General features: G+C 40.1%; 1 protein-coding gene across 1 annotated transcript; it reads left to right on the top strand.

Annotated features, from left to right (window-relative positions):
• Positions 1–320: 320 nt before the first annotated feature.
• On the top strand, positions 321–19,076 carry LOC129770434 (mediator of RNA polymerase II transcription subunit 24). Its single transcript, XM_055773272.1, has 7 exons — positions 321–553; positions 10,847–10,933; positions 10,996–12,190; positions 17,067–17,989; positions 18,098–18,210; positions 18,291–18,776; positions 18,843–19,076. Exons 1-7 carry the CDS (start codon positions 446–448, stop codon positions 18,940–18,942), a joined length of 3,012 nt encoding a protein of 1,003 aa, XP_055629247.1. The 5' UTR covers positions 321–445; the 3' UTR covers positions 18,943–19,076.
• The last annotated feature ends 6,324 nt before the right edge of the window (positions 19,077–25,400 follow it).

Below are 25,400 nucleotides of genomic sequence, written 5' to 3'. Positions count from 1 at the left end.
CATTCTGGCATCACTCTAAGCTAGATGTCTAATTAGAGGTAATTTACTGTATGCTAAGTACAGTAAATCGGTTATTATTTCTCGAATTATCAGCAAGAGGCAGATCTGCTCCATTTACGCACCAGTGTTTTACAGCAGCTACATTCAATTTAAATTTTTTGTCATATTTTATGGTTTGAATAATAAATTCGCAATTTTTTATAATCAAAATTACTAAAAAAATCCTTAGTGTAGCAAATCCTAGAATTCATACAAAACAGTTACAATAATCCAGACAGTGTACAGTGTTAACGCAGCTGAACATGCGGCTGTCATAATTCGTCAACATCAACAAAGCGTTCTGAAAAGCAAATTCGGTATCGGCATAAAACGGTGAATTTTCAGCGAGTGTTCGCTGAACAAAAATTTAATTATACAAATTTTGTATAGTGGTTTCAAAATACTTATGGATACCCAAAAATCCACCAGCAAGACGGCTCTGCTCAAGCAGATGCTGATGAGAGCTTGGAGGGAGCGATGGACTGACTGCCAGTGGGGAATCAACGTGAAGACGGTGAGTTAGCAGCGTTGTTTCTTCTAAGTGATACCTCCAACTCTTTTAGCAAGTGTCTTTGCCGAGCTGTTACCTTCGTTGGAATGTGTATTTTTAGCTTGATTATGTGCTGTCCTCTTTGCTGTGTCTGATTGTTCCAAACACCTTTGCAGGGTATGCTAATTTCACTGTCAGATTGTGTTCCGGGCGGAATGTGAACCTTGAAACATCCATGAATACCTTTGATTGTTATATTTGCACCCAACACAGCTTGTGTCAACGAAATTTCCTCATGTGTTTGGACGTTAATGCCTTCCAGCTGGAAACGTTCGATGTCTTGTATGTTTAAGATAATATTGACCGACCGATGGTGACCTGGGATTCTGATCTTAACAACGTCCTTGTTTTTGGATCCTTTTGGTATGGTTAACATCACTGGATGGGGTTTCAATATGATTCCTTTACCGTGGCACTTGGGGTACACCAACTTGTGTGGCGTAGTTCTACCGCCCTTACAAAATTTTCATGTCGTACATAGTGTTCCATTTTCTGTTTGTAGCGTTTGCTTTCCGGTTCCCTGACAAACCCTGCAGAGTCCTTCATTATCCAACGGAGGAAATCTCCCCCAAGCCGAACATTTATCGCACTTTGTCCCGAAGGGAAGTTGAATTTCCCGTCTGCTACCCTCGGCAGCTTCTTTGAACGAGATGCTGAAAACGACGTCTTAGTAGTTCAGCTCGTTGATTGCATTCCAGCTGGATGCGATCGACTGACGACGTTGGTGTTTTACATTTCTGGGATAGTAGATAGACTTGAATTAAATACAGTAACATTTTACAGCGTTATATTCAAAAAAAAAAAACTTGCCTGTACATTTCCGAGTTCAGTTCGATGACGCTGTCATCTTTTTTGCGTTCATCCATGAGAGCCTCATAAGCTTCGGTTATTTGGTTGAACCTGACTTCGTTCAGAGGAGATTGGTTTCCATCGCCGGCGCGGTGCGAATCTGGATGAAACTCTTTAGCCAGTGAATAGTATGCTTGTTTGATGTCACGATAGCTCGCGGATCTTTTTACTCCCAAAATGTTATGATAATCTTTTGGTGGTGCCGTCAGTTGATGATCGTTCACAGGGGCTGTTGATGGTTTGATATACTTAAATTTGGGGTTTGACGGCGGCGATGGTGTTGTAGGCCTTCCACGTATATATCGGATCAATCCGGAACCTATTCTGAATTTGTCAGTCATTTCTTTGTTTCCCTATCAGTTTGTCAGATGCACTCTCAAGCAAATGCAGTGCTTACTATGATTGATGTAATATAATTGAGGAAAGTCAGGAGAAATGGGGTGTATGTGACAAAAAGTATCTTTCGAGCAAATCGGTTGCAAAGTTAGCATCATATAGAAAATTCGTCAGGTGTTATATATCTAAACTAATGTAGCATTAAGGTTAATTAGGTCCTGCTGAAGCTTGAAACAAAATTTCTGTTGGATTTGTTGAACTTTTTTGAAAGTCGTATTTTCACTTACACCCCTTTCCCTCTAAGATGTACATTTGTACCCATTTTCCCATTTTCAATCTGTTTGATTCATACAACATGGTATATGTAGGGGAGCAATAAGTATTGATACATACCAGTATCGTGCTTCATTATCTTGACTGGCCTGTTCATCATATGGATCTGCAATAAGGATGTCCCGTTAATAGAAACTTATGAGCAATGTTTGCTAAGCTCGTAGTCCTGATAACGTACAAGTATATGAGTATTTTATGATATTGTGATTTGTTGCCCCCAGCAAAGAAAACAAGTCACAGTTCTATCAGCTATGTATATTTAGAACTAGTTTTAAGCTTCAAAATTGTACATAAAATTAGTTTTAATTCAAATAGTATTTCGTAATTTCAACTTATAATTTCAATGATATAGTTTCTCCTAACCTCTCACGGATCTGCTTTCTAATTGCAGCCTTTTCAATATTCGAAACTAATTTTAGAGGTTTTTTTAGTATTTAGTATCGATGATTATGGGTAGATCTCTACTTACAAATCGAATTATTGTTTCAAGTCCAAATAAAATGCAAGTGCACCGAAATATTATTTTTCCAAAATTCAACTTTACTTCTTCCTTTTGCGCATATAGTTTGAGAAAACCAAAACTATCCAAATTCAATCCGCGTTGACGGCATTGAGCTTCGTATTACAAAATAGGAGAGTAGGCATGACAATTTGCAGAAGAAATGAGAAATTATGAATGAAAATTATTTTTCCCAAATCAAATTAGTACTCTATGTAAATGAAAATCACTTTTGCTTGCAAGTAGTAAAAAAATATCATACGAAAATTGTGTCTAAAGATAATTTTATACTATAATGGTACGTTTTGGTGAGAATATCGGAAAATTAATAGAAAATAGTACAAATTAGGGTTAGAACAACGTACTTCTAGTAGATAAATAACGCCAAGAAAAAATTTTCATACAAATGTTAAGCAATTCAAAACTGCCTTAGGGCCGACTAATCTGATAGAGAATAATTGGCCCCATACAAACTAATGTCATATCCAGATATCGACACCATTCCGCCGTCAACGCGAATGGCGATTCTTGTTGACGTTATCCGTAACCCAGTCCGAGCTCTAGGTCTACATTAGATCACTGTGCCCATCGGTAATGTTTGACGGTACTAGATTGGTCGTAACGTCTGCCGCAACATGATTCTTATTTTATCTTATTTCATATTTCTCGACGTATCGTCGTTTGGGGTGAGATTGAGTCAAACACGAAGAAAATTGCTATTAGTAATATCTTAACAATTGTTACGCATTGTTATGTAATTATTTATATTGTACCATTTCTAAAAAAAACTATAGGGTTTTTATGCCTTCAGCGGCTTTTCCCTATTCATAAACACGGCTCATTGATGCTTAACGTTGCTGAGCCAGTTGAAAATAAATGAAAGTTAAAAAAAAATATCATGACAAATATTGCGAATATTTTTTAAAGCTGTAAATTATTTAGAACTGTAAAGTTAAAAGCCTCTCAAAAACAAAGAATGGAATGGAATTTAGTAGGATACATATTATCAATTCCAATGCATAATACTTACAAAAACAAAAAGTACAAAAAGTTATTTTTTAATAATTCATCAAAATTTGATGTGTAAATAGACATTAAACAACACACCAGAAAAATCTAATGCTCAGCCTTATACAGAACTACTACAAGGTTAAACATTGGACAGAATGTTTCTTTTATGTCTTGTCTAGATGAATCATTATTGTTTTTGAACATAAAAAAAGTTTTTTTTAATGGAATTTCAACATTTTCGAAATAAGGTAAAGGATTTTGGTTTGTCCTGTCGAAAATATAATCATGCTTTTTCCATTTTTTTTGAATCCTCTAATTCAGCACACCTTTGTCAAATCAGGTATTTGAATGTTTCAAAACATATAAATAAAATTGGCTTTTCCATGAATTACAGTAGTTTTATAGTATACTAGCTAACCCGGCAAACTTCGTCCCGCCCATTTACTTGATTAATTCTCGAGTAATGCAGAAATTTGTGTTTTATTTGTATGGCAGCCACCCCTAAGAGAGGGGGGAGGGGTATCTAACCACCATAGAAACATTCATTGCACCCTAAAGTTTCCATATGCCTAATTTGGTTTAATTTGCTTGATTAATTCTCGGGTAATGCAAAAATTTGTGTTTCATTTGGCAGCCCCCTCTAAGAGAGGGGGAAGGAGTATCTTAACACCATAGAAACATTTATTGCATCCTAAAACCTCCACATGCCAAATTTGGTTTCATTTGCTTGATTAATTCTCGAGTAATGCAGAAATTTGTGTTTCATTTGTATGGCAGCCCCCCCTTTGAGTGGGGGAAGGACTGTCTAACCATCATAGAAACATTTATTGCACCCTAAAACTTTCACATGCCAACTTTGGTTTCGTTTGATTGATTAATTTCCGAGTAATGCAAAAAATTGTGTTTCATTTGTATGGCAGCCCCCTCTAAGAGAGGGGGAAGGAGTATCTTATCACCATAGAAACATTTATTGCATCTTAAAACCTCCACATGCCAAATTTGGTTTCATTTGCTGTGTTTCATTTGTATGGCAGCCCCCCCTTTGAGTGGGGGAAGGACTGTCTAACCATCATAGAAACATTTATTGCACCCTAAAACTTTCACATGCCAACTTTGGTTTCGTTTGCTTGGTTAATTTCCGAGTAATGCAGAAATTTGTGTTTCTTTTTGTATGGCAGCCCCCCCTTAGAGAGGGGGGGGGTCTCAAAATATCACGAAAACCTTCCCCGGCCCCAAAAACCCCTACATACCAATTTTCATGTCGATCGGTTCAGTAGTTTCCGAGTCTATAAGAATCAGACAGATAGACAGACATCACTCCATTTATATATATATATATATATATATATATAGATAGATAGATAGATAGATTTTTACGGATTCACATGTTTAAAAGGATTATAAAATACACCTTCTATTGGTGTCAATGCGCCCCTCATTTGAGCAAACTTTCAATCAATCACCAGATGATTATTTAGCACATATTCAGACCTTTTCTGGATCATAACACTTACAAATATTGTAAACATAATGCTTGCACACCATTTGTATCAGATTTACATAGCTAAACCATTAAATTAACGCATTTCGATGACCTCAATTCTGATCATGAATTGTCCAATTCACTAATGTTGTTTTGTCCACATAATTTCTATGGCAACCGCTTGGCGCGCTGCAGTTTGTTTATTGTGTCCTTCGCGCATAGCAGAAATTTAGTTTCTCTGTGTTGTGGTGAACACTTTTAAAATGCCCAAGAATAGGCAATATTCTGAAGAAAGCCTAAATTATGAATGGATCAATATGATGACAGTAAACTCGAACAATGATGAATGCAACATCTACTTGAAAATTCAAATTTTTTCATTCAAAAATAATGATTTCTAAAACCGGACAAACCATGATAATTTTTTGGACAAACCATGATCAAAGGTGGTCAAACCATGATCAAAGGTGGTCAAACCATGATCATAATTTCTCTTTGAGGAAAATCGTTAAAAAACATAAAAAAATGAATATTTTCAACGCCTTATGGTAGCATTAGCAACTAGAGTCTTGGGACTTTTCAACAAACCCAAACTGGTATCGATTATATGTTATTTTCATGAAGAAAAGTTGATTTGCATTTACTAGTTGCGTAAAAACACCCTAAATCGGACAAACTAAGATAATTTATCCTAATCTCTTATTTACGCTGAGTAGGGGTGAGAATGATTCGAGCATAAATTGAACATATACAACTAAGCTGCTAAGCTGACATGCAAAAATACACCAATACTCTTACAATTGTGTCGCCTAAATGCAAAACCGGTCAACTCTAAAAAGAAAAAATCACAGGAAAGACGATTTTTGCACCCGTGGCCGAGTGGTTAGCGTCTCACATTATCATGCCGGGTGTTCGGGTTCGATTCCCGTCCTGGCCGGGGGAATTTTTCGTCAAAAAGAAATTTCCTCCGACTTGCACTGGTGGTCACGCGTATTCTAGAGCTTGCCCCTCAGAATACATTTAAGGCGTGTTGTTCGGCTTAGGAAATCTCAACTAAGTGTTAATAAATGACGCTAGTTAATGCATACGTTGAGACGGCAAAAGTTCCACAGGGAACGTTAACGCCATTCAAGAACGATTTTTTGTTGCATCATGCCACCTCTTATGCAGCACATCATGATTATCAAATGCGTGTTTTATAGAGAATTGATCGATTAGTGATGCTGTTTTTCACTACCAATAAGTGGAAAAATGTATCTAAGGTCTATGAAACCGAAAAAACGAATTTCTCAAATTTGTGGAGTTGGCCGGTTTTACAACCAGGCGACGAGGGGTACTCGACGTCACACGTAAGAGTATCGCTATCTATCGATAAACATTTCTTTTATCTATAACACAGTAGTCGTTTAGGCGTAAGAGAATTCCTATTCTATCGATGCACAACACATGTCGCCTTTTTCGGCGTAAGAATATTGCTATTGTTCAAATGTTCACAGTTGGGCTGTTCACAACGGGACTGTTGATATGAGGTTTCCTTTGTTGCGTTATTAATAGTGTCAATTACCGATGCAGCAGACCGAAAATGTGAGTGGTAAGGGACTGGGGTTACCGTCACATGATGATTGTTGCGTAGGCATAGTAGCTAGAATAACACACAAAGATGGTCAGTTGAGGCGCCCTGAGTTATGAGTTCATGATCGTTCGCTTAGTAGCGGACACGCAACCAATTAGGCTACGAGGACCCATAAGGAATCAATTATTCTAATACAAATTCATAAAAATTCAATCGAATCTAAATACGGAAAATATGTAACATTATTGTTAACATTATGGTTATCTACAAAATACATATTATCTTTTCATTTTATTTGTTCATAAAATAATAACATACTCAAAAACCCAACAATAATCTATAAATAAAAATGAAACAACTTCATGTTCCATGAATTATGTATTAATATCGACATCGAAAAAACAGGATGTGGGTTATATCTGTGGTATAACCGCAAGGGTGACGTAGGACTATCGATTTAGTGATCATTTGTTTTTAGTTGCATCTGAATCAATACTGAATGAGTGAATGAATGAATATTTGGGGGACTTCGAAAACAAGAGCGTTTCGTTGGAGGCACAATATTCAGCAAAAGAAGCAATCACACAAACGTTGTATAATACATAATACATTGCTTGTATTGTGATATGATTTGTATTCCATTTCCAATAGACAAAATATCTGTTGCATCAAATCAGTCTACATAATTTTTGCGTTCGCTCATCCTTTCTCACAACACCCATTTCTCGTTTGAGAAATTGTTGAGTAAACATCGTTTGCCAGTGCGCGTAAAGCGGGGATTCCTTCTTAAGATTCATTGCACCTCTAATAAACGATAACATCTTTGCAGATTCTTCTCGATACTCGAAGGCTAACTCGATAACCACATGTTAATTGCACTTGATTGGAAAATCACAAAACCAAATGTATTTGGTCGCAATGTTTTATAAATAGAAAACTTTAAAATAAACTCTTTCGATTGAATGTATTCTCCAATTCCAAGGGGAACTGACAGATTATTTTTCAGCAACGATGACATCTTTCCGGAATCTTCTCGATGCTGGATAGCAACCAAATGAAAAGAATTCCGCGCGTGTATTTGTGTTTGTGGCGGCTGCTCAAGCGGAACCGTTTTTCGATGCTGATACTCTCTTGGTCGCCTTTTCAGTGGCATCACTCTCCTCCTGATGGATTCCCTTCTGGCCTAAGATGCACAAATAGGCTCTTGGTAACACCGTTCATCAGCACTTTCATGATGAATGAAGTTAGCTTCACCACAACAGCGACAACATGCTCCAATCGCTGTTCAATTATAACTGAGTGGATTTCCGAGCGGCGCTCGCTTATATATTGATTGGTGATTTCAATAGCAATTTTTGGTGAATTGTGAAAGCAAGTTTAAGGTTATTGAAACAAGCTTTTGGATCAAAAAGTAACAAGTATATAACGCGTAGCCATTTCATCTTTCGAATGAAGTGTTTATCATACCATTTCGTTCAGTTGTTTAGGAGCTATTAACGCTCAATATCTTGGTCTCCGGCGTAACGCTTTCGTTTTCGAAACTTTGATTTTACATCCCGGTATAGAAATGAAAGACGTAGTCCAACGCCAAATTTTTTTTTGCCGTTATAGCGAAACATTTTAGGCCATCAATCGAAAACGAGCCTTAATTGAAGAGAGCCGTCATGGCGAAATGCCGTATAAAGAGCGGCCATATAGCGAGGTATGGGTGTAATACAAAATACCAACTGAGAGTATGAGCATCGGATGTGTTTTCTGTAAATCAAAGCAAATAGATTTCACATTTGCCGGATTGTCTATTGCTAGTTGTTTGCTCCATAGAGGATTTGGCTTTCTCTGTCCGACGCAAATGTTGTTCCCCCCTCCATTTGGCTCATTTAGATGATTTGAAAAAAAACATTATTCTCTACTTCAGTTTCAAGAACATCACATGTCACGCATGTATCGGGATGACGTCTTTTCACCTTTTGCTGTTGTTTGTCTGCGGTTTTCAAAAAACTCAAATCTTCACGGTTGCGACACTAGAAAATGAAGTCCGATTGAGCCAATATTTTGCACTTGGTATTTTATCGTGTGAATCAACATTTCGCACGAAGTTCCATATGAAAATTCGAGATGATCACTCTAAACCATACGTTTTGCTCGTATTCCGAAAAAAAGACATTTTTTAGATGACAATAGATCTCGACGTTTCATGCAATTTCAATACATTTGGCCTCAAAAATGTTGACATAGGACTATGTCTTTGATTTCTTTATTGGGGCGTCACTTTACGAAAAATGTAACGATTCATTAAGAGATTTCAAAGGCATATTATTCAAAAACGTTATCGCTACATATGTTGTGTTATATACCATTAGACAGGAAATTTATCCAGCTTTTTTTTTGCTTAAAATACGTACAGTACAAAATACAAGTTTATTTCAATAACACCGTGTAAATTGGTCGAATCACTACATCAACAAGGTTGTAATGTATGCGTCTACACTGTATTTGCATCAAAACAACCGCTTTACAGTATAAAAATCTCAATATTTTGATCACATACTCCTTAATAAACTGCTAAGAAGCAAGCATCAATGGGACACACTATTTTCGAACTCTTTATAATCGAACACACTATAACCGAACTTTCGATTTTTCAACAAAAAAATAAGGTTTCTCATATAATCAAGTACCAAAATCGACAAAGAAGAGATTCCTGATGTTTAAAAACCTTATTAGAGCCTTTGAAAATGAGATATGTTTTCTAAACTAACAAAAAACTCACTCACATTACCATAATAGATACTATTGCGATAAGAGGTACTTATACCCTAACATAAACATATTTCCGTCGCCAATGAAACATAATTGATTCTGCTCTGAACAGCATTGGAGAGAGAAGTTGTAACAAAAAGTAAGTAGAGTTGAAAAACGCAAGTGATAGAAGCGTAAAAATCAATTGATTCGGCGTTCTGTTTAACGTCGATTCTTCAATTCTTGATGAGCTTTGTATTTGAGGTGATGTAGTTCTCCATGTTGTTCCGGATCCCCATGCTAATCATCTATTCTTTAGTTCGGTTTCATTCCATTCTTAGCTGTGAAAATTCTATAGCAGATGGACTTCCTGCAGTATCATAATGTGGAATTAACTATAGATCTAAGCCACTATTTTTTTATCCATCTCTATATATATATAAATGTTCTGTTCGCTTGTGTACGCGTCAAAAACTCGGAAAAGTACGGGACCGATTGAGCTCAAAGTTGGACACAATATACAATCCACTTTAAGGAGTATTGTTACGGCATAAAAAATTGGAAAATTGGGAAAAAAATGATTTTATATGACCAGAGTGCGTTTCTGAAATTGAGCTTCTAATGAAAATCGACTACTCAGCAATGAATATGTGTTTGACAAAATCATGAACTGAAATTTTGTTTCGAAGTGATTTAAAATTTATCGATTTCCCTCATCTATCTCTATCTCTATATATGTAAAAATGTTCTGTTCGTTTGTGTGCGCGTTCAAAACTCGAAAAATACGGAACCGATTGATCTCAAACTATGACACAATATACAAAACAACCATCTAAGATTGTTGTTACAACATAAAAAATGAAAAATTCAACTCAACCATGCAAGCACAATGTGCCACAGCAAAGCGTGGCAGGGTACAACTAGTAATATATATTTTTATCAAGGCTCATATGGCGTCAGCCTATCGGGGCCGGGAGTTCAATATTTCGACAATGTTTGCTTACAACTATGTTAGTAATATGTAACTGATTACTCGCGGTTGGCTCGAGGTTAGTATAACAAGTGTTCTCATAATTGGGATGTTGCAGTCTTCAATGCTCTGTACGTGTGCCCGACACGGGATACTTCCTATTGGGATGCAGCTGACCGTTAATCAGCAACGCCCCCTAGTCTGTACCCCATATATAGCCACTATACTGAAATATTTCGAAATTTGACACCGAGTCTTCTAATTTCCCACAAAATTTTAACGAACTTCTATTATGTAGTGTTTTTATATCGCTAAAAAAGCACTAGAAGAAAAAAAATCCACGTTTCTACCGGGTATAAAACTATGCTCAAAGTATTGTTTCGTGCCAGTATCTCATTTTTTTCAATTTTATCACTTACACCATTTTCATTCAAACACGCTAATTGTGAATTTATAATTTTTAGGTTCTAACACGAGGCGTGAGTGGCGATGTCTATAATCTTTCGGATTGTATCCTCCAACAGGCGGTCGTAGGCTCAGGAGCAAATACTGTAAGTGGCACCCAATTTGATAACTTGATAACGATAACTTGAATTATTTTCCCCCATCGCAGCTGTTTCTGTCCTACCTCAAACACTCTCTGTGTGCCCATTTGATATCACACGCAGCTGTCCTCAAACGGATATCGATGTATGAGCATCTCGATATGCATTACTGTTTGATTGCGCTGCTCGAATTTCTCGATTCGATCATCGGTGGAGTGACCTGTCGGGGCAAACAGGAGGAAAGCCTTCTAACGAAAGCGATGCTTTCGCTGGTCTACTGGTTGATGCAAATCTATGAACACGCAATCGAAACATACAGCGAGCAGCACGCTTTGGGTGGCGAGCAGCAGGAAGTGGTTGAAAAAATGGCCAATGTTTTCGAGAAGATCGTGCAAAGCCAGTTCCTGCTGGGAGTAGTGTATGTGGGAAAACTAGAGGATCCGGATTTGTTCAGCTTGTTGGCGAAGAAATGCAATCATATTGATAATCTGACCGTTGCTTGTGGCTTCGTTTCTCCTGTAATCAACAACAGAAATGCAACGCTCAACGATTCGATTCGAAAGGTGGCTTTCATCGATAGTGAATCTTTGGAGATGAGAGAATTCGACGGAAGAAGCATCGAACCCATCACGTACTGTTTGCAGCCACTGATCGCCATCAACATTCTATTCAACCCGAATTGCGATACCCAAACCTACGTCTCGCAGTTTCTATCGATACAACGTCTCAAGGGATATTCACTGTCTCGGCTATACTGTGAGATTATTCGAGCCTCCCTGATAAGCCTCAACAACGTGAGCGGGACAGCTCGGGAGTCTATTGTTTGTGCGTTTACCTTCATCAAAGTGCCACAAATAATACGTCAAATCCACCTTCAATGTCGGGTGCTCAATCCGAACGATTTCGAAGACGCCAAGCTCGATTATGCGCCGGAAGTGGTTGAAGCGTTCGATTCCTTACTTCAGGACTCACCCATTCTCGACTTTATGGACACGAGATGTGCCTGTAACACTGTTGAATGTCTACTCAACGAAATGTTGAAACATCATCTAGTAAACGAACAGTATTTGAAGCTGATTGTCGCCAAGAGGGAGATGATCTCCGCTGGGCTACATAAACTCGAACTGAGCAGCAATCAGCACTCGATTGTGAAGTTTGTGCTGCGTGCTGAGTCCCCTCTGGTTGGGATACTGAAGACGTTGACCGCAGATTACAACAAGGTGCAAGAGGCGCTACTCGGGATGCTGTGTCAAGTGTTATCGGGTGAGTGATCAGTTTGTTATGAAATTTTTAAACCATTTAATTTGCAACCTACAATAGATTCAATTTGATCGCATTTCGGTAAGATGTTAGTAGAAATCATTCTTGCAGGATGTTACAAGAAGTCAATAGTATTATTTACTGGCGGTTTTCAAGATATCTACCGGTGAATCTGTATTTTTTATTTTGAAAATTATTGTATTGTATTTCGGTTCTTTTGTTACCCTAAAACTATTCAAATCTGATAACAAAACCTTTAGCTGCTAAGGTTTGATTCAGTTAGAATCCGAAATCATTGTTCATTTTATAGCACTGCCGTTCTACGCATTCCGGTTTAGCAATACACGGGGTTTTTAACCCATTAACGACCAAGCTGCGAAAAATATTTTTTTAACAAAAGCCATTGGTGTAATTTTGATTATGGGCGTTACAGAAACCTCTTCAAGAATTATTTTTTTCCGTTCTTCCGTTTCCCGGAAAATGACAAAAAATCAAAAAAGCGCCAAACAAAAACATTGGCCAAAACCTACATTTTTGTTCCTGTATGAGGTTCAATCCAATGCTTTTTTTTCCTACATCACAATGTGTGATCTTTTACCGAAGTAATATTCTAGAAAAGTTTACATATTTTCATAGTTGGTAAGGTTTTGTTTTTTGTTAGGTTATGTGAGGTTATGTACTTTTCGCACATAGTTGCTTTAAATTGATTTTTATGCCCAATAAAGTGATACAGATTTGAATAAAATTGATAGTAAGTGGTAGCTAATAGATTAAGCTAACATTTGATGCCAAAACCTTACCATATGGTTGCTTTCCAAAGCAATGAAAAATTATCGAAGTTACTGTTCGATTTTTCGAACACTTGACATAAAACGGGTTAATAAGCAAAGAACTATTGTTTAATGAAATGTGAAAAGATCTTCTCATTTGAATCAAACAATTTTGGTTACAGACTTGAAAATTCATGGCGAGACAGTTATGCCTAGAATATTAACATGGCACAATTGGACTTGATGTTGTTTTCGAAATATTGAGAACAAACAATAAGTTTTTTTTTGTGTTTTTCCGAAAGACTATGCATAAAAACATCGTTCTATGAAGAAGGGATCTGGAATATTTTGCAGAATATAAATCTCGTTGTTTTTAGGTATTCGATAACAAAGTGTACACGTGTTCTGTTAATTTTTTTAATTGTTTGAGAATTAGTTCGTTCTTCCAAACCAGAAATGAGTACATAAGCCATGCTGAAAGCGTGATAAAGCTGACAAAGCCTGGTAATAAACTATAATTTTTTGTGTTTTTCCGGAAGACTAGGCATCAAAATATCGCTTGATGAAAAAAGTGAAAATTGTCAAAAAGTATCATGGGGAAACTATGCGTAGAACGGCAGTATCTGTAATCTTTTAACAGAAAGTTGTTTGGAAAATCTGTATTTTTCGGAGGTCCAAATTCCACGTTAATCCGTCTTGTTTTGAAAAAGCTGCAGGGTTGAATTCGAGAGAAAAAATTTAAATTTTGGAATGGTTATTTCCGTGAACGTACAACTGTTGCTCGGATGGATCAGAGGACGCGTCAGAGTGGAACTTATGATCGGAAGCTGAGGTTGAAGAAATTGAAAACAATTAGGGCAAATCCAGGACTCTCGGACTACGACATCGCCAAAATACACAATCCTAACCAAAGTAACATGCGGAGAATACGTCTGTGATAAGGTTATCACTAACTTGGTCAAAAGACGCGTTCGAAAGTTGTACAACGAGGTTTTGACGAAGTACGGAGAATGCATACTGATGGATGACGAAACGTACGTGAGGATGGGTTTTGGACAGCTTCCAGGCCAGAAATTCTATAAGGCCACTGTCAGAGGAAATGTCTCCAACAAATTAATATTCGTTTTCGCTGATAAATTTTTCAGGATGTTCTGGATTAATCAAGGGATTTGCAGTTATGGATAGAAAACTACGATTCTCGTCATAAACAATACAATGGACTCGAACATGTGTAGGGAAGAGTACCTGCAGAAACTCCTTCCGTTTATTAATGCGAGAGGTGCTTCAGTGGTACCGCGACAATGATCAACCTCATATATTGAAAAAGACTTTAATCCTCCCAATTGTCCCTGATTCCGCCCAATCGAAGAGTATTGGGCAAATGTCAAGCAGAAATTGAAGAAGGGTGCTGTAGTGACTCGGGATGCTGCAGACATGAAAAGATCGTGGAATAAAATGAGCGCTGAGGTTGACCAACATCAAAATCGTGTCCAAACTTTTTATGGAGGGTCTTCGAAGAAAAGTACGAAGGGCAATTCCTAATCGGTGCACGTCTCGATGGGTGAACGGATGTTGACACAATTGGCACAATTGGAATGAAAAGAAGGAAAATAGGAACCGATGAAGTGCATGACCCCCGCCGCCCCCGAAGTAGTCGCCTTTATGTGGTCCCGGGGAGAACGAGGCGACGAGTAGAGGGCTTGGTAGTGGGTGTGATCCCCACGCGACGTTTGGGTTAACCCGTCCCATATAAGGCTGGTAGAGCTTTCCTAACCTCTTTAAAAAAAGGGAGATAACAAAATGATAATCAAAGGATCACGGCAAAGATAACCATGGGATCACGAAAAACGATTATGTACAATGAGAACTTATGTACAAAAACAATGGCGAACGAAGAAATGTTACACAGGTGATCAAGCCAACATGCTGTTGCGATCGCCAATACTCAACCGAGTGGAAACACCATGTTCTAGTGGCAGAAATGGAGGCTCAGCAAAGTCGGGGGATAAACACACTGTTCCTGTCAAAGCCCAGCGGTAGTTTAATACAGGAAGGATAGCTGACTGGAGATACCATCCTGAACATGATCATGATGAGGATTAAAGAACTCGACACCTTCGTGCAGAACCCAACGTGTAGAAGGAGATCAAGTCCAGAATGACGAGGGGGAAGAAAGAGAAAATGTGGAGAAAAAGAAGAAAAAGAATGACGGGCGAGAGGCAAAAACGATGCACTCATAATCGAAGCTAAGGGCAACATGTCCTCTTTAAAATGAAATGTGAGAGAACCGTGCTCTTAAGAAACTGGAGGAGAGCGTGGTGAAGTCTATGCGCACCCAGGATGGCGAAATGCTGTTCGAGCTAAAGAGAGACCCAGAAATCAGAAACTCAGCATTAAACAACCTTGTCGAAAAGGTTCTCGGCGACGGAGCGAATGTAAGGGTTAGGATTTAGTGCACATTACTGGTTAGTGTTTGCTAATTACTACTTGACCACGGTCGAAGACAAGAGTAATTCCCACATCGACAGTTATGAATAGATATCGAATCGACATGATGGGTTTCATCCGGAGTAAACGCTCACTATTTGGGATGCCACGGAAAAACATTTCTAGATTTCTTCACGAATAGAACAAACTCTGGGTCGGAAGTGATGTATTTTTATTTCAATTGAGCCACGCTCTATGTGTGGTGTATAGCTTATATTAGGCTGTCAAAAAAGTCCTGCGGTATTTCCGCGACGTGTCGTTGTAAGCGCGTAGTTCTAGTTGTATTCATTGTATCGAGTCATACTATAGCTTGTTGGAAAGGTATTTTTGCGCGCTATAATATAGTCCTTGACAGTGTTTTGTTTGGTTAAGTCGTTCGTGAGTTATAGTGTCGCAAATATGGAGCAAAATAAAGAGAAAATACGACATATTTTACAGTAGTACTATGACAAAGGAAAAAATGCATCTAAAGCTGCCAATTGAATTTGTGCAGTTTATGGACCCGATACAGTTTCCATTTCCACCGCACAACGATGGTTTCAACGTTTTCGTTCTGGTGTAGAGGTCGTCGAAGATGTGCCACGCTCCGGAAGGCCTGTCGTCGAAAATAGCGACAAAATCGCTGAATTAGCCGAGAAAGACCGGCATAGTAGCAGCCGTAGCATCGGCCAAGAGCTGGGGATAAGTCATCAAACCGTTATTAACCATTTGAAGAAGCTTGGATTCACAAAGAAGCTCGATGTATGGGTGCCACACACGTTGACGCAAAAAAACATCTTTGACCGTATCGACGCATGTGAATCGCTGCTGAATCGCAACAAAATCGACCCGTTTCTGAAGCGGATGGTGACTGGCGATGAAAAGTGGGTCACTTACGACAACGTGAAGCCCAAACGGTCGTGGTCGAATCCCGCTGAAACGGTTCAGACGGTGGCAAAGCCCTCATTAACGGCCAGGAAGGTTCTGCTGTGTGTTTGGTGGGATTGTCAAGGAATAATCTATTATGAGCTGCTTCCCTATGGGCAAACGCTCAATTCGGACCTGTACTGCCAACAACTGGACCGCTTGAAGGTAGCACTCATGAAGAAGAGGCCATCTTTGATAAACAGAGGCTTCATTGTCTTCCATCAGGACAACGCCAGGCCACACACTTCTTTGGTGACGCGCCAGAAGCTCCGGGAGCTCGGATGGGAGGTTCTTTTGCATCCGCCGTATAGTCCGGACCTTGCACCAAGTGACTACCACCTGTTTTTGTCCATGGCGAACGAACTAGGTAGTCAGAAGTTAGCCACAAAAGAGGCCTGTGAAAATTGGCTATCCGAGTTTTTTGCCAATAAGGAAGCGAACTTCTATAACAGGGGTATTATGAAGTTGGCATCTCGTTGGGAACAAGTCATCGAACAAAACGGCGCATATTTAACTTAAAACAGATGATTGTAACTAATTTTATGAACAAATTAAAATTAAAAAAAAATACCGCAGGACTTTTTTGACAGCCTAATATTAGTATTATATTTAGTACTGTATATGCTCTTCAACGAATTACATTCGAAAATGGAAGTTCGAAGCACAATCACCACTATCAACGCTATATACAAATATTCTTTCCTCTCTCTTTTCAGGCAACAGCTTCGAGTTGATCCTATCGGTGGCTACCGTGGAGGGTAAACTGAGAATGTTCGTTTCTGGGCTGATCAAGTGCAACGAAAACTCCAAACAGGTTATCGGCGAAATGGGCAAACCAGCGATGACCCGGGCGGCGCTGTTCGACATGTCCTTCCTTATGTTGACCTTTATCGCCCAAAACTATGGTTCGGAGGTGATTCTGGCTGAGGGTAGCGACTCGTTCTTCGAACGATGGGTTCGCGAGTGTATGGTCGAGAAGAACAAGTCTAAATCGGCAATGAATATGGTCAAGCTTTGCGATCAGAATAAGGTCGAAGAGCTCATAATGAGTCTCAATACACCGGAGGGATTGAAGGCGACCTCGCTTAAGTGGCAGGATATTTGCGCGAGTATACCGGGACTGTTGTATCAAGTGCTGCTTGCCTGGGAGAATGAAACTCTTACCACCGCGGAGATCAAGAAATTCTTGGACAGTTTGAAGTCTCGCTTCTGCAGTTTCTCAATTTGTGCCACTTCGTGGCTGTGTGCGTACATGCAAATTATCGCCCAAGATGAGTTGCTGAAGCCGATCAACATGGTTCAACAGTTTCTGACGGCTATCTATCCGGATGAAATCATGCAGCAGGATAATTTCAAAGAGCGTCTGGGACTGACCGTACAAATCGTACGTAAAATGCAACAGGATTTCCATCGTCTGCCCGTGATTAGCACAAAGATGAGGACGGTGGTTCAGTCCCCAAATTTGATGTCGCAAGCACCGCTGGAAGAGCAATTCGAAGAAGTGTGGAAAAGTATCGCCGAACGTGGCTGGCTCCCGATTGATTCCACCCTGGTGCTGGAGAATCTGCTGCAATCGTGCGGACCCTTCTGGCTGGTGAACAAGTTGGTGCAACAGATTTTCCACTGCAAGTATATCAGGGTGAGTACGAAGGACGGTACTGTTTTTCTAGTTCACCTCTCTGTCACAATTCTGTGCAAAATGTTATTGACATCCATACGGAATGCTAATGTTGGTTTCTTTTCTCAGGACATAAACCGAACAATGGATATTGTTTTCGCTATCATGCATCTGGATATAGACCGTTGCACGGTGGCACTGTTATCACAACTGGTGCCGATGATGCTACTTAACAAACTACAGTAAGTATCTTTCAATTAGTGTTCATTCAATGCGATCTTCAGGCGGTGCAAATTTCGAACTTTTACTCGTATTCTTCCAGAATGGCTAAAATAGTGGATCCTTTCTCGCGGGTTCTGGCCAAACTATGCGTGTATTGCATCATTGCCACCATGGACTCTCCGGTATCGCACCCCAAGAAACGATCGCGAACTTTGCTGGCAAGCGACGGAGACGAACTGGATGCGCTTTGTCCGACTAGCAAGTTGCGCAAAATTGGCTCCGAATCGTGCGACTCGGCCTCGAGTGATTTCATGGTGGAACACAATCTATCCACGCGGGAGGATCCCTGCGGTTTGAAGGATTCGTTGCAAAATTGTTTGCGGATATTGTTCGGGACATGCTTGCGGTATATAGTGTCCGACGAATTGTCGCCGAAGATTTTCTTCATGTTCCAGTTCCTCTCGTTGCTGGTCGAAATTGGAAAGGAGCGGATCAAACCGGTGTTGAAGTTGATTCCAAATGGGTTGATTCAGAACATGATGAAAATCAATTCCACCGATGATATGACAGTAGGGTTCATATTGAGGTATTATTTTCTAGTATCTATTGATGTGTTTTCGTAAATATTTATACCTTTTTTTTTCCATTTCAGGTTATATGACCTAAATTCTGCTGCTGGGAGGCAGTTTGCAATGTCAGATCTTTGTTTATTCAGGAATATAAATATGCGCAAGGATAGCATCATATTATAATCTTTGTTTCTTATCCGAGCCTTCGGATAGCTCGGACAAATCTGTGCTTAATTGAATGTAGGAAAAGACTGGACATGAATCTTATCAATACTTGTTGATACAAGATTGCTAACTGTACATATTACCAAAGTTTAATAAAAGCTTTTATTATTACAAAAAAAAAAACAATATTCTCTACCGACGTTCCTAAAGGCACTTTACCTCCTCAATCTAGTATTATTTGCGTTAATCTATTAGTTCTTGGCTTGGATGTATATGTCATAATTACGCCCTGACCGCTCGAGAATATGTGTGTACCAGTGCAATTCGGTAGGGTCAGTGCGGGAACCGAGCTCGAAACTACCGCTATGATATTTGTGATGGTCGAAACTCGATCACGGTAAACATCGAGTAGAGATTTATCCTTTTCTGCAATTTTCGCCAAATCTCTGGAAGCACATATACCGCGTAAGGTAAATGATGTTGATTGTCCAGTCGAAATTAGGATTTTGGTTTGTCCCCTTTTCTGAATGCTCCAGTTTAGCGCACCTGCGTCAAGTCAGGTATTCAAATGTTTCCAATTATATAAATAAAATTGTCTTTTTCATGATTTACAGTAGTTTTATAGGATACAAGCTGACCCGGCAAACTTCGTCCCGCCCAAAATTTATTTTCCGTTATCACATCATACAAAGCGCACGATCATGGGTCAATCGCAGAACTGTTCAATGATTGATCTTCAATCTATCTTTTAAAATTACCTTTTACTATAAAATTTTAATACTTCTACCAAAACTCGACTTTATAATATCAGATTATTTTCAGATACAATTCTCGTTCAAGATTTTTCAACCACTTGCAAATAACATGTTTCACCGTTACATGGAATAAATGTTTGATACAGAATATATGATAGAATAAATACAACTCTAAATCGGACAATTCCTTCCTGGAGTTTTGCTCTTATCAACATATTCGGCGATCCATTTTTATTTATATAGATAGAAGAAGATATAGGAGTGCGCTTTATAACATTAAAATCCATTTCCACTTCCGAACAAAGATCAATTTCGTTAACGCAAACATCAAATGAACTAACAACGCTTGTCACTATGTAATTGTAGAGCATATGGGAATTGAATTTTCAGAATTTCCCCATTTTCCTTCAGAGTTTTCCCAAAATTTTCAATTATCATGTTTGGTTGAAATGTGTGTAATATTTTCATGGAACGCTCCATTCCAGACGAGGGAGGGGTGTCATACCACCGCAGAAACGTTTCTCGTACCCAAAAATCCTCGCGTTTGACTCCATTTGCTTGATTAGTTCTCGAGTTATACAGAAGTTTGTGTTTCATTTATATGGCAGCGCAGTCAAAGAGTGCAGACGTACAGAAGGTCGCTCCGTTATAGAGATAGGCAAACCGTTCACGAACGGTACGAACGAACTAGTTCGCCGAAAAGAGTGAACGAACGGTCGTTCTTTTTCAAAGAACGGTAGTTCTCCCCACGAATTGATTGCGAGCGAACGGTTTGCGAGTGAACTGTTTGAGAGTGAACTGCTTGTGAACGAACTGGTTCAGAACGAACTGTTTGCGAGTGAACTGTATGGGAAAGAACTGATTGAGAGTGAACTGTTTGGGAACGAACTGTGTTTGCGGGCGAACTGTTTACGAACGAACTAGTGCAGCTGAACTGATTTGCGCTGGACGGAATGGATAAATATAACGAGAACGCTTATAATGAAAATAAAACGATATTATCATGATGAGCAAAATGCATCTAACGCATGGTTTATTTTGTTAATGTATACTCAATTTTGTGTTAAAAATTAAATTAGATTTTCGTAGTTTTAAAAGCAAAACTATATATTTTCAATTTCATGTATTCTTTCAATTCGGCGTAACATTCATATATTTCCTGATTATCCGAAAAAAAATCTGGGGGAAGCTGGGGCGATTCATGGATTAGGTAAACTTAAACGCCGGTGATGTGGTTAAAATTTGTTTCGAAAACGGTACGGTATTGAATTAAAGAGACTTTAAACTCTGAGAGTTCATTCGTCTCTTGCCCTTGAGGGCGGGAAATTTAACTGGAAAGAAAACTAAGAAAACTATTGCAAAATTCGTTATTCTTGCTCGACCCAGTCCTAGTAACCGCTATGGATGTATGTCGTATCGCCGCACCCTACACGGCTCCGGGGTCAAAAACACAACCAAACAATTGGAGCAGGGAAAAAGCCCCTTTTACTGTGCTTGAGGAGCTCGCTTCTGAAAGGGGCGTAAAAAACCTGCTCATCTTCTGCTGAAAGTAGAAGAGAAGACAAACGAAATTTTATCAGTATAGGTAAATGTAGTAATTAGACATTAGATCTGATCGAATAAACCTGTATCCTTTAGGAAATCGATGGTCCTTTTTTCCTTGACGGCGTCGTCCGATAGTGCTGTCCTTATGGTGTCTGTAACCTGAAACTTTAGTCTTGAAGCATTAAATTTAGGGCATATGATTAATATGTGTTCCACCGTGAGTCTTACATTGCATGACTCACATAGTGTTGGTTCCAATCTACACATGATAAATTTGTGTGTTAAAAATGTATGCCCGATACGTAAACGTGTCAGACATACTTGAGTAGATCGGAGAATACTATCCTTCCAGGGAAGGGTGAACGAACGGTCGTTCTTTTTCAAAGAACGGTAGTTCTCCCCACGAACTGATTGCGAGCGAACGGTTTGCGAGTGAACTGTTTGAGAGTGAACTGCTTGTGAACGAACTGGTTCAGAACGAACTGTTTGCGAGTGAACTGTATGAACCTTGTATTCTTGATCCTTCTTAAGAAGAGGTCGCGGGAAAAATACCAACTGTTCTCCCAGCTCAATCTGAGGGATTGACTGACCCATCTGATGGTGTCATTTGCTGGAGGTGTCATTTGCTCGGAGAGCCTACCCTCCTTGGCGAGACGATCAGCCTGTTCATTACCCTGGATTCCGCAGTGCCCTGGGACCCAGCAGAAAGTGATGTCCTTCCCTGTAATTTTTTCCTCAATGCTTTGTATCCAAGGGTGTTTACTATCGCCACTTTGTAGCGCCCGTAATGCACTATAGGAATCTGAGAAGATCACCACTTTACTGTCGTTATCACAGAGTGATGTCGCGACAAGGAGAGCGGCAATTTCGGCGGAGTATACCGAACATATGGAAGGCAGTTGGAATTTTAGCTCCGTGTATTTGGCGAAAACTCCAAACCCTGTTAGGTTTCCATCAAAAGACCCATCTGTGAAGATTTTGTGGTGGGTGTGATACTTGTTATGAAGGTGGTTATTAAAACAGGCCGTAACAATGCTGCTGGCTTCCCCAGCCCTGACAGCATTTTTGATTGACCAGTCTATCTTTGGCGGATGTGCGTGCCATGGGCGTTGACCGACTCTGCTTAATGGGGCAATAGTCGGGAGGGTGACTTGGCTAATATTTTGCAGCCAAATGTTGGCTCTGGAGTAAATGGATAGAAGATCCGGGTATTTCTCGGACGTCCGGATGGCTTTAGTGGCTAGGATATTTGTGAGGAAGTGTTCGAAAGGAACTACGCCAGCCTCCACAAGCAGAGCGTTTATTGGGCTGGTCTGAAGGGCTCCTGATACGTATCTAATCACACTATGGTAGACAGGCTTTAAGTAATTCAAGTGAGCCCAAGAGGCACGGCTGAAAAGTTCGATGCCGTAACGAATTTTAGAGAAGATAATGCTTTTGCCTATGTTGCAGATGGTTTTACGAGAACTCAAGCGGTATCGGCCACCTAAAGCTTTCACCAGCCGCAGGCGGCACTTCATACTAGTTTTAGCATTTCTGAGGTGTTGTCCGAAGGATAGTTTACTGTCAACTAGCACTCCAAGAATTCGGGCTGAGCTGACTCTCTTAATAGGCCTGCCATTGATTAGACATGTCCTAAACCTTTTCCTATGACCTTTACATTGGCAGCAGTGCATTATATTAGACTTCTCTGCCGAAAACTTAAACCCGATGGAATTTGCCCAGTTACTAACAACCGAGATTCCTTCCTGCAGTCTTCTGCGGGCCATTTCTGGGAAAGGATTTCTTGCCATCAGCAGTAGATCGTCTGCATAGGCCAGTACCTCGGTGTTTTTAGGGATAACCTCTAGAACCGACTGCATAGCAACGAGGAAGAGGGAAACTGATAGAACCGAACCTTGTGGTACTCCGTTTTCTAGGCAACGGTGATCCGAAAGTACTCCTCCGAAGTAAACTTGAAAGCCTCGATTGGTGAGGAAACAGCGAAGAATGTTGAAGAGGGAGCCTTCAAAACCCCATCGGTGGAGTTGATCGATAATGTTATGGCGCCATGTGGTATCGTAGGCTTTGGCTAGATCGAGTGAAGCGATTTCGCTGTGTTGGTCCTTTTCGATAGTTTCTTGAAGGAAATGATCGAGTTGACTGAAGTAGGTGCCCGTACCTTTACCTCGGCGGAAGCCATGCTGTCTGGGGTCTAATAGTTGGCATTCTTCAAGGGCCGTCCTAAGTCTTCGATTGATCATTCTTTCGAAGACTTTCCCTAAGCAGCTGAGGAGGGTTATGGGACGGAAGTTGTTCGCGGCCCGTTTACTCTCCTTTACCTTTGGGATAGGTATTACCAAGCCCGTTTTCCATGCGTCAGGGAAATAGCTGTTAGCCCAACATTCGTTGTATATCTGAAGGAGTAGAATTTTTGCATGAAGAGGTAGATGCTTGATCATCGGATATTCGATTCCGTCTGGGCCAGCTGATTTGCTTTTGGATATTTTTATTGCCCATAACAACTCGTCCAAAGAGAGCTTATCGTTGTATTTGTGGACCTGTTCCGAAGCAGGAGGAAAAACTTTAAGTTCCGCCTCCGCCTTAATAGCCTTGAATTCGTTAGTGTAGTTGGAGGTGGCTGAAATAGTGGCAAAGTGGTCGGCTAGATGGTCGGCTATGATGCCTGGATCTTCGGTGAAGGTGCCATTAATCTCGAGGGAATAGCAGTTTGAAGCTTTCTTGCCACTAAGTTGACCTTGTTCCAAAGTTCAGATGTCGAATTATTAGGGTTGATGCAATCAAGAAATTCCTTCCAACTGTTTTGCTTGGCTTCGGTTATTACCTTCCTAGCTAGAGCTCTAGCCGTTTGGAAGTTTGTTAGGGCAATCATTTTGCAAGCGCTTCCATCAGGAAGGCGTCGTAGGATACGGAGGGATTTTCTTCTCCTTTTGATGGCCTGTGCAACTGCATCGTTCCACCATGGGACTGCCTTTCGGCCGGGTTTCCCACTGGTATGGTGGATATTTTGTTCAGCCGCTAAAATAATGGCGTGGTTAAATTCTTCCACAGAGCAGCTTTCATGTTCGGAAAGTAAGCTGTTGATTGTGGATTCGAAGCCTTCCCAGTCAGCCGACTGGTATATCCATTTCCTGTGCAAACGAATGTTTGGGTTTCTAGACAGGGTTCGGATGTGGATGGGGAAATGATCACTACCTCTGAGGTCAGTATCAATGGTCCAGCTCAACCTGGGGGCGAGGTCCCAGGAAGCAATCGTGATGTCGATGGCCGATGATGATCCGTGATGGATATCTATCCTGGTATGACGGTGATCATTAAGTATGATGAGGTTTAGCTTTTGGACGATTCCCAAAATTGTTTTACCTCTTTTGTCACATTTGAGGGGGAGGAACATGAAGAGTGGGAGGCGTTAAAGTCACCCATCAGGACGAGCGGTAACTGTTTGATGGCATCCGTAAGTTGCGTTTCAATGTCATTACTGTGCAATGGGGGAATATAAATGGAAGCAAGGGTTACCTGTAGAGGTCCCTTCAGTTGTATCGCACATATTTGTAATGATGATGTTATGGGGATGACGGTATGAGGAAGGTCTCTCAGGACAGCGAGGCAGGCTCCAAAAAGCCCCGAGGATGGCCCTTCCTTAAAATACCATGAAAATTTGCCGCTAAACGCCCGCTCTAAGAGCGATATTAGTGGGAGATGTTGTTCCTCAGCTAACATTAGCTTAATTTCGTTCATGGAAGTGGATAGCCCACGCAAGTTCCATTGAATGGCAAGTTTTCGGTTGGGTGTTTGGTTACAGGACGAAGGGTTGGTGTTACTAGCTAGAGGAGTGAATTTTAAAAAAGAGAAAAAGGTAAGTGGGCTGAGGTAAGTAAATAGGGGTTCGAAGATGGGAGAAGGGTATGAGATTAGGAATGGGTAGATTTGCCGGATTTGTTCTTTAGTCTAGGATCATTTTTGGAAACGTTGGCAATTGGTTTGTTGGCAAGTGGGGTGGGTTTGTTTGAATGGTTGGATTGGTTGGAGGTTTTAGTTTTGGATGCGGTGGTAGGTTGGAATGAAGAGGATGGTTGGGGGAAAGTGGATGGTTGGAGGGAAGTGGATGGTTGGGTTGAGTTGTATTTTTGATTCTTAGATTTCTTCCTATTGGATTCTTTTCCTCGAAAAATTTCC

Source organism: Toxorhynchites rutilus, chromosome 2 (assembly GCF_029784135.1).
Source record: "Toxorhynchites rutilus septentrionalis strain SRP chromosome 2, ASM2978413v1, whole genome shotgun sequence".
NCBI lineage: Eukaryota > Metazoa > Arthropoda > Insecta > Diptera > Culicidae > Toxorhynchites > Toxorhynchites rutilus.
The sequence above is the reverse complement of the archived record's forward strand: the minus strand, read 5'-3'. Positions and strand labels throughout refer to the sequence as shown.

Bases quoted from the DNA above. Each gene is read 5' to 3' on its own strand.
- LOC129770434 (XM_055773272.1), top strand. From the start codon at position 446: ATGGATACCCAAAAATCCACCAGCAAGACGGCTCTGCTCAAGCAGATG. The intron at 18,211-18,290 runs GTAAGTATCTTT...GTATTCTTCCAG, and splicing joins ATGCTACTTAACAAACTACA to AATGGCTAAAATAGTGGATC. The intron at 18,777-18,842 runs GTATTATTTTCT...TTTCCATTTCAG, and splicing joins ACAGTAGGGTTCATATTGAG to GTTATATGACCTAAATTCTG.